At 37.3% G+C, this 12,107-nt stretch overlaps 1 protein-coding gene across 6 annotated transcripts in view; it reads left to right on the forward strand.

Moving 5' to 3' along the window:
* The window catches only part of MAP2 (microtubule associated protein 2), a 277,893-nt gene that overhangs the window by 241,589 nt on the left and 24,197 nt on the right, over positions 1-12,107 (forward strand). For 3 of the 6 annotated variants that reach the window (XM_061186965.1, XM_061186974.1, XM_061186990.1), the window contains exon 7: positions 9,043-9,104. In XM_061186965.1, coding sequence (XP_061042948.1) covers positions 9,043-9,104 — 62 coding nt within the window. Of the gene's footprint in view, positions 1-1,694; positions 5,457-5,651; positions 5,859-6,030; positions 6,166-9,042; positions 9,105-12,107 lie in introns of all 6 variants that reach the window. The other 3 variants (XM_061186981.1, XM_061186996.1, XM_061186957.1) reach the window with 2 other exon arrangements.

A 12,107-nucleotide genomic window follows, 5' to 3' on the forward strand; every position in this document is an offset into this window, starting at 1 on the left:
TTGCAAAAGATAAATCTCTCCAGCAGCTTACCAACCTGATGCCTTTCCAATGCTATTCCATCGCTGGGTCTTCTCATGATCCCAAAACCACTGTTTGAGACTTAATGAGCAGAGAGTGTGGCTTGTGCAGGTGCTGTGTGGCAGCTTGATTTTCCACTGCTGCAGCTGATTCCTGGTTTTACTTTGCCATGATACAATACGCTTTGCAGCCAGGCTGATGACACTATGTGAGCTTTTTTCCGCCCCCCCCCCCTTCATCTCAAATGTTTGCCAGTCACATTGCTAATACATGTATATTTTTATTTTTATTTTGGGGGACAGCAATTCATGTGCTTTTCTTTCAAACTGTAGAGATGGATTTTGGCACATACAGGCTTAAACGGTAGAATTGTTTTTGTTTGCAACCGCAGTGTGCTTTATTTTTTTACGCTTCAGTGAATACTGGTTTGGTTTCCTTAAAAGCGCCTGCTGATGCTTCTCATATCATTTCCTTTCCATGGCAGCCAACCCCTTTGATAATCACCATATCTCTTGAGTTTTCATTCATCTAACCTTTATTAGAAAGTTCGTAAAGTATTTCTTTTCTATTGTGACAACAAGACACACAAGTATATAAGGTAATAATGATCCTTACGCTTGCTCTTCAGGACATGACTGAGTTTTATTTTCCAGATAATTACATTTAGCCCTATTGACCACAGTGAAATAACTTTGACCTTAAAATACAATTGAGACTCTGAAGCCTTTTGGATTGGTGAACAAATAAAAATTAAAAAGAGTCATTTGATCTCTGTGAAGCATCTCTAAAGCCAATACTGGTCAGTGCTTCACCAGTTGGTCACATTCCAGGGAATGAGGTCATGACCAAGGAGAGAAAGAATTTTAATAGTTGACTCTTTAAAATTTTGTTAGTCACATGACTTCCCAGTATTATCAGTATAATTCAGATTTTCTTACATCTACCATACAGAGTAAGTAATGATTAGGACTTAAGAATTTTGATATGTGGTAGAAATTGACTTGTCAATATTTAGGTCATATCATATAAAGTCAGTAGTAATCATTTATTTGTATTACCAAAATTTAATCTCAGATGACTTCTAAAAATTTATTCTAGTAACCTTTCAGTGCCCCCAAAATTGATCCTAGAACTTGTCAATCCAGTTAACTGAATTTATTTAACACATATAACTATAACTTAATTGGCCTTCTGCCCATGGCCTGCCAATTCACTTACAAATTAGAAAACAAAAGAAAAAGGTCAGTAGAAATCAATTCTTTTCCATATTTAGATTACTATATAGATTCTTTTGTACCTTAATGTTAGTTACTTATTCAATATTCTTTAATTTGTAATTTTATCTGTAGAAGGCGCATGAAATTTTTTTTCTACTACAGTACACATCACATACTGTTTAGAGAGACCAAACAAAGGAAAAAAGAGTATTCAAGATATACTCTTATTACAATTTCTGTACACATTAATTCACAATGGGAGTTCATTTTAGCAATCGTACAAATATATCTCAGTCCTGACATTTTCATATTGGTTTTTAAATGAGTAGCATGCTTGCATGTTTCATAGTTTTTCTTTATACCCTGCCATTCATTTGCCATTTCAAAATATAATTTTAAGCTTACTGCCTGAAAGCACTTGCCTATTATTTGTTTAAAAATCAACCCAATTACTTCAGGTTTGCTTACAGCCTCGAAGATGGAGCTTCACGATCAACAGGAATTGACTCCCTCTCCAGCCGAGCCATTAGACAAGAAGGAAAAGGAGTCAGAGAAAGAAAGTAAGCCTGGTGAAGACCTTAAACATGCTGCCTTAGTTTCTCAGCCTGAGACAACTAAAACTTCCCCTGATAAAAAGGACATGCAAGACACAGAAGAAGAAGAAAAAGTACCTCCCACTCTGTTTGGGCATACTCTGGGTGCCAGCCTAGAAGACACAAAACAGAAGACAGAACCGAGCCTAGTGGTACCTGATATTGGCCTTCCCGCAGAGCCCTCAGCTGCAAAAGAGCAAAAGGACTGGTTCATCCAAATGCCAATGGAAGCAAAAAAGGATGAGTGGGGTTTGGTTGCTCCGGTATCTCCTGGCCCCCTAACACCCATGAAGGAAAAAGACGTACTTGAGGACATCCCAAAATGGGAAGGGAAACAATTTGATTCTCCCATGCCAAGTCCCTTTCAGGGTGGAAGCTTCACTCTTCCTTTAGATGTCACAAAGAATGACATTGTTGCAGCAGCATCACCCTTTGCCCCCGCCCTATTACAGCCAGATGACAAAAAATCTTTGGAAGAAACTGGTAGCCCAGCGACTGCCAAAGATAGTTCTAAAGTTGACGAGCCCCATAAGGATCAACCTGACAAAATGGCAGAAGCACCAGCCTCAGAGGCAGTTACATCACCCAAAGATGCTCACATTTCGATTGTGGAAGATTATGTTCTGGAGAAAGGTTTAGGAGAAGAGAAAGGGGCCCTAAAGCAAGAGAGTGTGCAGATAAAAGAGACTCCCACCTTTAGTGAACAGGAATCTGTGCTTACTGAAAAGGAACCTCACCTAAAGCTTGAAGAACAAACAACCATTTCTGACGAAGAAGCTGTGTCAAAAGAGAGCGAAGCCCCAAAATTGACAGATGAAGAAACAGGTGTAATTCAGCCCTCCACAGAGCACACTTACTCCAAAGAAGAACCAAAAGGCCAGGAGCTTCCCACAGATATATTAAAACAGGACGCATTCCCTGTAAGTTTGGAGCAAGCAGTTACCGATTCAGCCGTGACCTCTAAGACACCGGAAAAAGTCATGACTGAACCAGCTGCACTAAGTGAAAAGAGTGCCACCCAGGAGCTTTTTGAAGAAAAAGTTGCTGACAAAGATAATAAGGTTGAAGGAGTTGGAGCTGTCACGTCAGCTGAGCTTGACATGCCATTTTATGAAGATAAGTCAGGAATGTCCAAGTACTTTGAAACATCTGCCTTGAAAGAAGAAGTGACAGAAAGTATCCAGCCAGGCAGTGATTACTATGAACTGAGTGACACAAGAGAAAGTGCCCAAGAGTCTTTTGATACCGTATCTTCCATGTATAAAAACGGCGACAAGGCACTTCTGGCAGAGGAAGACTCCCAGCCCAGTGCTCCAGCACGAGAAGCAGGGTATAGCACTCTCACACAGAGTTATCCATCTGACTTACCTGAAGAGCCCAGCTCTCCTCAAGAAAGAATGTTCACTATTGATCCAAAAGTGTATGGGGAGAAAAGGGATCTCCACAGTAAGAATAAGGATGACTTGACACTAAGCAGGAGTTTAGGACTTGGTGGTAGGTCTGCAATAGAGCAAAGAAGCATGTCAATCAATTTGCCCATGTCCTGCCTGGATTCCATAGCCCTTGGATTTAACTTTGGTCGGGGGCATGATCTTTCTCCCCTTGCTTCTGATATTCTAACCAACACTAGTGGAAGTATGGACGAAGGAGATGATTACCTTCCAGCCACAACACCTGCAGCGGACAAAGCCCCTTGCTTCCCAACAGAAAGCAAAGAAGAAGAAGAACAGGTAAAGGGGGAAAAAGCTACTGGAGAGGAAAACACCCAAGTCGAGACATCGTGTGAGTCACCTTTCCTAGCCAAAGATTATTACAAAAATGGTACTGTCATGGCACCTGACCTGCCTGAGATGCTAGACCTGGCAGGCACAAGGTCAAGATTAGCTTCCGTGAGTGCAGATGCTGAGGTTGCCAGGAGAAAATCAGTCCCATCAGAGACTGTGGTGGAGGAGAGTAGTACTGGCTTCCCCCCTGTCACTGATGAAAACCACGTCATTGTTAAAACTGACAGTCAGCTCGAAGACCTGGGCTACTGTGTGTTCAATAAATACACAGTCCCACTCCCATCACCTGTTCAAGACAGTGAGAATTTATCTGGGGAGAGTGGTTCCTTCTATGAAGGCACTGATGATAAAGCACGAAGAGATTTGGTCACGGATCTTTCATTGATTGAAGTCAAACTGGCAGCTGCTGGAAGAGTCAAAGATGAACTCAGTGCTGAGAAAGAAGCATCCCCGCCTATCTCTGGTGACAAATCAGGACTGAGTAGGGAGTTTGATCACGAGAAGAAAGCGAATGATAAGCTGGATACTTTACTAGAAAAAAGTGAAGAACATGCCGATTCAAAAGAACATGCCAAGGAAACAGAAGAGGCTGGTGATAAAGTTGAAACTTTTGGATTAGGAGTAACCCATGAGCAAGCTTCAGCCAAAGAACTGACAGTCTCAAAAGATGCATCACCTCTCATGGCTGAGAAAGCAGAGAAAGGTCTTAGTTCTGTGCCAGAGGTAGCTGAAGTAGAACCATCCCAAAAAGCTGAACCAGAACTGGATTTTGCCACAAAGAAAGCTGACCAGGGTCAGTTAGATGTTAAAATCAGTGACTTTGGACAGATGGCCTCAGGGCTACACATAGATGCTGGAAAGGCAACAGAGCTTAAACTCAAGGCTACCCAAGACCTCGCCCCCTCATCCACAGCACCTCAGGAGGCAGATGCATTTATGGGTGTTGAGTCTGGCCACGTGAAAGAAGGCACAAAAGTTAGTGAAACAGAAGTCAAGGAGAAGGTGGCCAAGCCTGACCTGGTGCACCAGGAGGCTGTAGACAAAGAGGAGTCCTATGAGTCCAGCGGTGAGCATGAAAGCCTCACCATGGAGTCCTTGAAAGCTGATGAGGGCAAGAAGGAAATTTCCCCAGAATCTTCTCTAATTCAAGACGAGATTGCCATCAAATTGTCTGTGGAAATACCCTGTGCACCTGCTGTTTCAGAGGCTGATTTAGCCGCAGATGAGAGAGCTGATGTCCAGATGGAATTTATTCAGCTGCCAAAAGAAGAAAATAAGGAGACCCCAGATATATCTATCACACCCTCTGATGTTACAGAACCATTGCCTGAAGCCACTGGAGCTGAACCAGCAGAGGCTGAGAATGAGGAAGAAGAGATAGAAGCCCAGGGAGAATATGATAAGCTGCTCTTCCGCTCAGACACCCTTCAGATTACTGACCTGGGTGTCCCAGGTGTCAGGGAGGAATTTGTGGAGACCTGCCCTGGTGAACACAAGGGAGTGATTGAGTCCGTTGTAACCATCGAGGATGATTTCATCACTGTCGTGCAAACCACAACTGATGAAGGGGAGTCGGGTTCCCACAGTGTGCGCTTTGCAGCCTTAGAGCAGCCTGAGGTAGAAAGGAGACCATCCCCCCGTGCTGAAGAAGAGCTTGAAGTAGAAGAGGCAGCTGAAGCCCAGGCTGAACCCAAGGATGGCTCCCCAGAAGCTCCGGCTTCCCCTGAGCGAGAAGAGGTTGGACTCTCAGAATATAAGACAGAAACCTATGACGATTACAAAGACGAGACCACCATTGATGACTCCATCATGGATGCTGACAGCCTCTGGGTGGACACTCAAGGTGTGCATTATTTTTTTAAATTTTCTACTCCCAAATAAAATCCAGTAACCTAGTGGAATTTTTTTTTCATTTTAAACATTTTAAAATGACCCTTTATCTCTTGATTTTGCATTTTTTTAAATAGATGAAGGATTTTGTACATTTGTTACTAATGTTTTCGTTGTTGTTGTTGTCATGGTTTGCTTTGATCCGCAGATGATGATAGGAGCATCATGACAGAACAGTTAGAAACTATTCCTAAAGAGGAGAAAGCTGAAAAGGAAGCTCGGAGACCATCTCTTGAGAAACATAGAAAAGAAAAGCCTTTTAAAACCGGGAGAGGCAGAATTTCCACTCCTGAAAGAAAAATAGCTAAAAAGGAACCTAGCACAGTCTCCAGAGATGAAGTGAGAAGGAAAAAAGGTTCATTTAACAATCACTTCTTTAAAAATGTTTTTGAAGTAATTCATTATTACTCTTTTGTAGAAGAAACTGCCTAACCATGGTAACTAATTATTGATGAAATTTCATTCGGTTTTGCTCCAAGTGTTTATTTTTTCCTGATGGTATGCTTTTTGTGTTTTCTTATTCATAGCAGTTTATAAGAAGGCTGAACTTGCTAAAAAAACAGAAGTTCAGGCCCACTCTCCCTCCAGGAAATTCATTTTAAAACCTGCTATCAAATATACTAGACCAACTCATCTCTCCTGTGTTAAGCGGAAAACGACAGGTGACTGTTCAATTCTGCAATGTGGCTGGCAAACATAGACATGTATTTTTTTTTATGTCATTACCGTAGCAGCTTCGTTTTGCTTTTCTTCCAAGAATCTCAGCAATCATGAACAATTTCGCTATTAAGTGTCTTGTATCATTATTCTTTTTTTTTCCCTCCCTGCAGAAGAGGTCATGACCATCTGTTTCTTTGTCATGCTCAGACTTAACAGTGATTGTATCTTGGCATTGTGCTCTAGTGTCACGTTCTGGGGATTCCTATTTTCATTCTGTGTGTTTGGTTAGACGATGGCGATGAATATAACCGTGGTATGCATTCTCATTATTTTGCTTATTTATCTCCCTCATGCTTAAAAACCTATGTGTATTTGTCCTATTTTCTATATTGTTATTGCCAAATCTGTTACTGATGTTGATGAATTTACTGAGAACCACCAAGAATGCATAGTGATTTTGAGATGGAAAATGAAAAGCAAATCTGGGGTAAAATTGTGGTTGAAAAATTACTTTGCTTTTGGATGAAAGGAAAAAAAGGAAAAGGAAATTGTCTGGTAATCCCATCAGATTTTATTTTTCATATCCAAAATTAGCCAGGCTTTCTGATGATACTACATCTCTTAGCTGACATTTTGTCCTTGGGGTTTTCTTAAATGTGTTGGATCCAAACTGCTAAATTCCCCTACATAATGTAGCATTCAAAAATTTAATAAATTTAAAATTTAATAAACCCCTTCCCTCCCAATATCTTAGAATTTAGGTTTATTTCTATTTTCCTACCTTCTTATTGTTCTGTCTTCTTCAGATATACGTGTTTTTTACTGTTTAAAAAGTAGTAGAATGAAGGAGTGAAACATGTTACAAATCATCATAAAAGACCATACATAATATCTATAATGTAAATTCTATTCCTAAATTTCAGTGCAAAGTATTTATTTTAAATGTATAATTATATTAGCATACTCTTCATTTAGAATATGTTTTATTTTAGCATTGATTAAATGGCACACTTGCAGTCTACAAAAGAAGGCATCAGAGTTCTTAAGTCAGAAAGGAATATTTCCCAATCCATTATACATTAAAAGTGCCTTTATATGAATCTTTGGATGGGTTTAAAGGGTTAGGAGCAGCATTAACCCTTGTAAGAAAAAAAATCAAGGTTGATGGTTTCATGATAGCCACTAAAAATTTCAAGTATTTTTAATTTGTGTTCTTCATATAGGAAATATCTCATGAGCATCCTTCAAGAGCTAGTACGTAAGGCAGGATTTGAAAGTAGAAGACAATTATACACACACCTTGACGATGAAAGTTTAGAATGAGGGGTTCCTCTAAGTTAAGAGTTAGGAATTAACATGACATCTCTAAATCTTATAGTGCATCTTACTTAGTACATTTTCATTAAACTTGGAATTTTTCTTCTAGTTAGAAAAATGCTTGCACAGGCAGAATCTCTTGGTTGGGGCATAAAAGTCCTATATGCCACCTAAAAAGATGAAAAATATATTAGGATTGTACAGTTTCAGAGGAAATGTCAAATGGTTTGGTGAAGTACCTGCATGTCAGTAGTATTCAATATGCCACACTGAGAATAACTTGCCTTTTTATTTCATTCATTAAAGGAAATTTAAGATCTTTGGACTAATTAGGATCTTTCTTTTTTATTCAAATATTAAGATACTCAAACAGAAAGCATATACCAGACATGAGTTTCATTGACTTAAAACAAAGTATATATGTCGCAGAAAAATGAGCTATATTGTAGAAATAGTAAAGAGGCATAATTTGCACTGCTTCTTTTAAAAAAAAAATTAGTTTCAGAGTCTGCGAATAATCTTACTAGCCAGTCCTAAATAGCATAGAACATATTGTAGACCATTACTATTTTTTGTGTTAGAACTGCACATGGCATAAGAAACCTTTTTGAAACTCATTTGGAGCGCTTATAAGGATAAGTATTTTTTTTCCAGAGGATTTCTCTCCTGGAAAGAAAATTAAGGTGGAAGTAAACACACAAGTTTATGCCTTTTATTTTCTTAGCCCAATTGTTAAATAGGGACAGTTTCCCCAAACACAAAGGGTTGTGTTCAATCATGAAAGATATTTAAGTCAAGTCAGGTAAGTCAGCAGCAGAAATTATGCTAGAGATGATGGAGTTTAAAATTGAAACCAGAAGTATAAAACAGCAGCAAGAGAAACAACAGTAACAGATGTGGTAATAATTTCATACAGGAAGTGCATGTGTAGAACATGGTCTATTTTACTGAACTTAAAATTCCTCTCGTGTTTTCTCTTCTTGACAAGCCATTTTTCTTCCCTTCCCTTCTCATGTGGTCCGTTTCACGTCAAACAAGTGTGTCATTCATATTGTGAAATGAAGGGGTGCAGAGGGAAAGGGGTTGGCAGACCATGACAGTTTAAAATATAAAATGCAGAAATATCTGTAGATATAACAGTGGCTACATAAAGAAGGTTTGGGAATCTCCGTGAATATTCTTATGTGATGCCCACCCTAGAAACCAGTCACTCCCCTTTTCCTTAAATTCTGCAGCATTCGGATTACTGTCCTATGATTTCCATTCTGAAGGATCAATAGTAATTTAAGGGTACATTGGTAACAGAAAATTACTTGGTGTGCTTACCTGTGCTTTGGTAAACACTGGGTTATAGTAATTAGCACACTCTATAGTGGGAGCCACATGCTATAATGTTCTTATTATTCGGGTTTCTTCAGTTAGTGAATTTGAGTCTCAATATAAACAAAATTCACTTTGCATTAGTCTGTTGACACAACTGAATATCCAAAAGGCATTAAAAATGCATTTATGTGGTCTTTAGCCACTAAGTGTGGGGTTGTTTTTGTCTCCTCTTTCAACAGCAGCAGGTGCTGAATCAGCTCAGGCTCCCAGTGTATTTAAACAGGCAAAGGACAAAGTGTCTGTGAGTAAAATAACTTTTTCCTTGTTCTTCATTCAACATTCCCTTTGGTATTAGTGGCAATGTTTTAGTAATTTTAGATAAAATTTAGACTTTAGATGTTTACTCTTTTAAAACATTTTAGATCATTCACTCACCCAGATTGATTCTCGATGGCATTCAAGCATGTCCGAATGTCTTCTGGAATGTGATGGTAGCTGGTGAGGGCAGAGCTGGGATTTAGGCTGCCTCTTTGTTAGTAAGACAAAAACACGTGAAACACCATAATGATCTGGCAAAAGAGGGGGAGCCCAATTTATTTACTTTTCATAGAATCAAGATAAACCATTATAATCAACACTAAACTGTATTTTACAACACATTTTCATTGTTGTTTTGCAAAATCAGAATATGAGAAAATTAATGTAGATGAGAAAAATAAGTAAAAATATATTATCTCCTTATCTAAAGATAACTGCAGTTACCATTTTGACATAAAATCTTAATTTTTTTTACACATTTATAGGTTTAATAACAAAGATGGAAACACCACATATCGGTTTTTTAATTAAACAATAAACAAATTTCCATGTCATTAAACATGCTTGTACATCATTTTAATGACTACATAATATTGCATTTTATATTTTTACAGTGATGTACTTAATCAATTTCCCATTACTTAACATTCAAACTAGTTTTCTGTTATTTTAGCAGTATTACTGTAGAAATCTTTTTGGCTACATCTATGAATGTATCCATATGCATTTCCTTAGGATAATTTTCTAGTAGCAAAATCATTGTTTCAAAAAGAAAGTCCGCATTTAAACTTTTTGCTGCATATTGTCAAATTGTCCTCCAGAAAGGTTCTACAGCTTATATGTCCTCCAGCTGTATATGAACATGCTTATATTCGTTATTACTAGATATCTCTATACTTTTTCTATATTTACCAAGCTATGGAGATGAAATATTTTGTTGTTTTAATTTGGTTGTATTAATAATGATGTTTAGCTTCTTCTATGTTTATAAATCTTTTATATTTCTTATTTTGCAAATTTTATTTTTATATTATTAATCATGTTTTTTAAACTTTAAAAAGACCAAAACCAACACAAAGTATTTTACTTCTTTCTCATTGAAAGAAAAAAGTTAAAAGACTTCTCATGGAATCCTAAAATTACAACAAATAATTTGAGTGATGATAATTAGTAATGTATCACAGTGTTCTGGGTCTTAGCCATCATGTATGATATGTAAATCACAATTCTTTGTTTAGCTTTCTAAAAACTAATAAAATTTTAGACTTCTCTTTATTTATTGTGAAAAATAGGAATTCATTTTCAATGACAGCCAAACCTTTTATATCATATTGAAGCCAAGGGACTTTATGTTGATTAAAAAATATATGTATATTTGATTATTATATAAATGTTTTCAGACATATTCCTGAACTTATGGCAAGCAATAGAATCCATTTATTGCTTTGGTAATTTTAGTCCTTATTTTGACCACACTGCTATTTCAAGATTTGTATCTCTTTACCTTCTGTTTCTGATGGGGAACTAGTGGGTTGTGTTGGTTAAGAGCAGGGCCATGAAACAGGCCAGATCCAAGTTTTGAACGTTTATTAACTATATGGTCTTTTTCTTCCTGTGTCTTAATTTTCCAAAAATAAGGGGAGGAGTAAAAATTCCTATATCATAAGTGAGTTGTAAACACTAAGTACAGTAATTTTATGAAATAGTACATTCTATAGTGCTTAGAACATAGTATTTATTCAATAAACAGCAATAGTTATTATTATTATTATTATTATTTTAAAAGTGGAAGTCTTTAGGAGCAGATACAGAATGTAAGTCTGAGCTTTCTCTCTGAGCAGATACAGAGAGTAAGTCTGAGCTTTCTCTTGGTAGGAAAATAATTTTTAAGATTACATTGTTTGCAAAATGTTTCAGAAATTTTCAAGTCCGTTGGTCTTCAAGTAACTCAACAAGAATTAGCATTCAATGCTTACACTTGGACAGAGACCATATACATCTGACACAAAAACTAACTTTTTTTCCTTGTAAATGCCCATCTCATCCTTCTGAAGAAGAGAGATTAGGCCACCATTCTTTCTAATTTTCTCATTTAAAATCCTCCTTTTTCCTTGTAACCTCATCCTCTTCCTATGTTCCCTAAAACCTCAGGATTAACTCAGTACATCCATCAGAACAGTTCTCTCCGATTTTTCAATTGATCTTTATTGTGAACCTAACCTGTAATCTTTCATTTCATTTGAGTTTGTTTGTTTGTTCATTTTATTTTGTTTTTGTTTTTAGCAGGAGATTAGTAGATGTCTTTCATAATTTGAGGCAATCCAATTACTCCATTTTTCTTTCCTATTCCACACTTTTGAAATTCACTAATTTGTGGGTAGCATCAGTCAAAAAAGAATGACTTGTGCTGACCCAGTTATACTTCCCACTCAGGGTGCTGGGTCTGTAAAACAAGAAGTGATTCGTGCAATATGTGAATACTTATGCTTCTTTGAAGTGTCTACGGAGGTTACAACTTGAGATAAAAATCTTAGTTTCAACTGCTATTTTTGTATCGGCTAAATCATATTAATTATTTAAAGATAAAAATCTCCTCGGCTTTGTCATACTTGTCTGTATTTTTAACAGTCTCCCCTGAGACATGTGGCATGCCAGCATAACTTTCTCCAAAAGCTGTATATATATGTCCAACCCACTTACACTTGCTCTTGCCGACAATCTTCCCAGGGATTATCAGCACCTGTGACATAAGTCTTGTGATTTTTATGGGCAATCTAGTCAGTGTTGACTTTCATTTTTAGAATTTATAACACATCATACAAACTGTGGTCTCTGCATAAAAATGTTATTAATTCTATGGTATAACTTGGTCCCTGGTATGCATTTGACTCATAAAATGAACTCATTATATATAAAATCTGCAATTTTCTGATGAAATCAGTGTAGATAATCTGAAAATGAATTTTCTCAACTTAAAAAAGAACTA

The sequence above is a fragment of the Eubalaena glacialis genome, chromosome 1 (genome assembly GCF_028564815.1).
Source record: "Eubalaena glacialis isolate mEubGla1 chromosome 1, mEubGla1.1.hap2.+ XY, whole genome shotgun sequence".
Lineage (NCBI taxonomy): Eukaryota > Metazoa > Chordata > Mammalia > Artiodactyla > Balaenidae > Eubalaena > Eubalaena glacialis.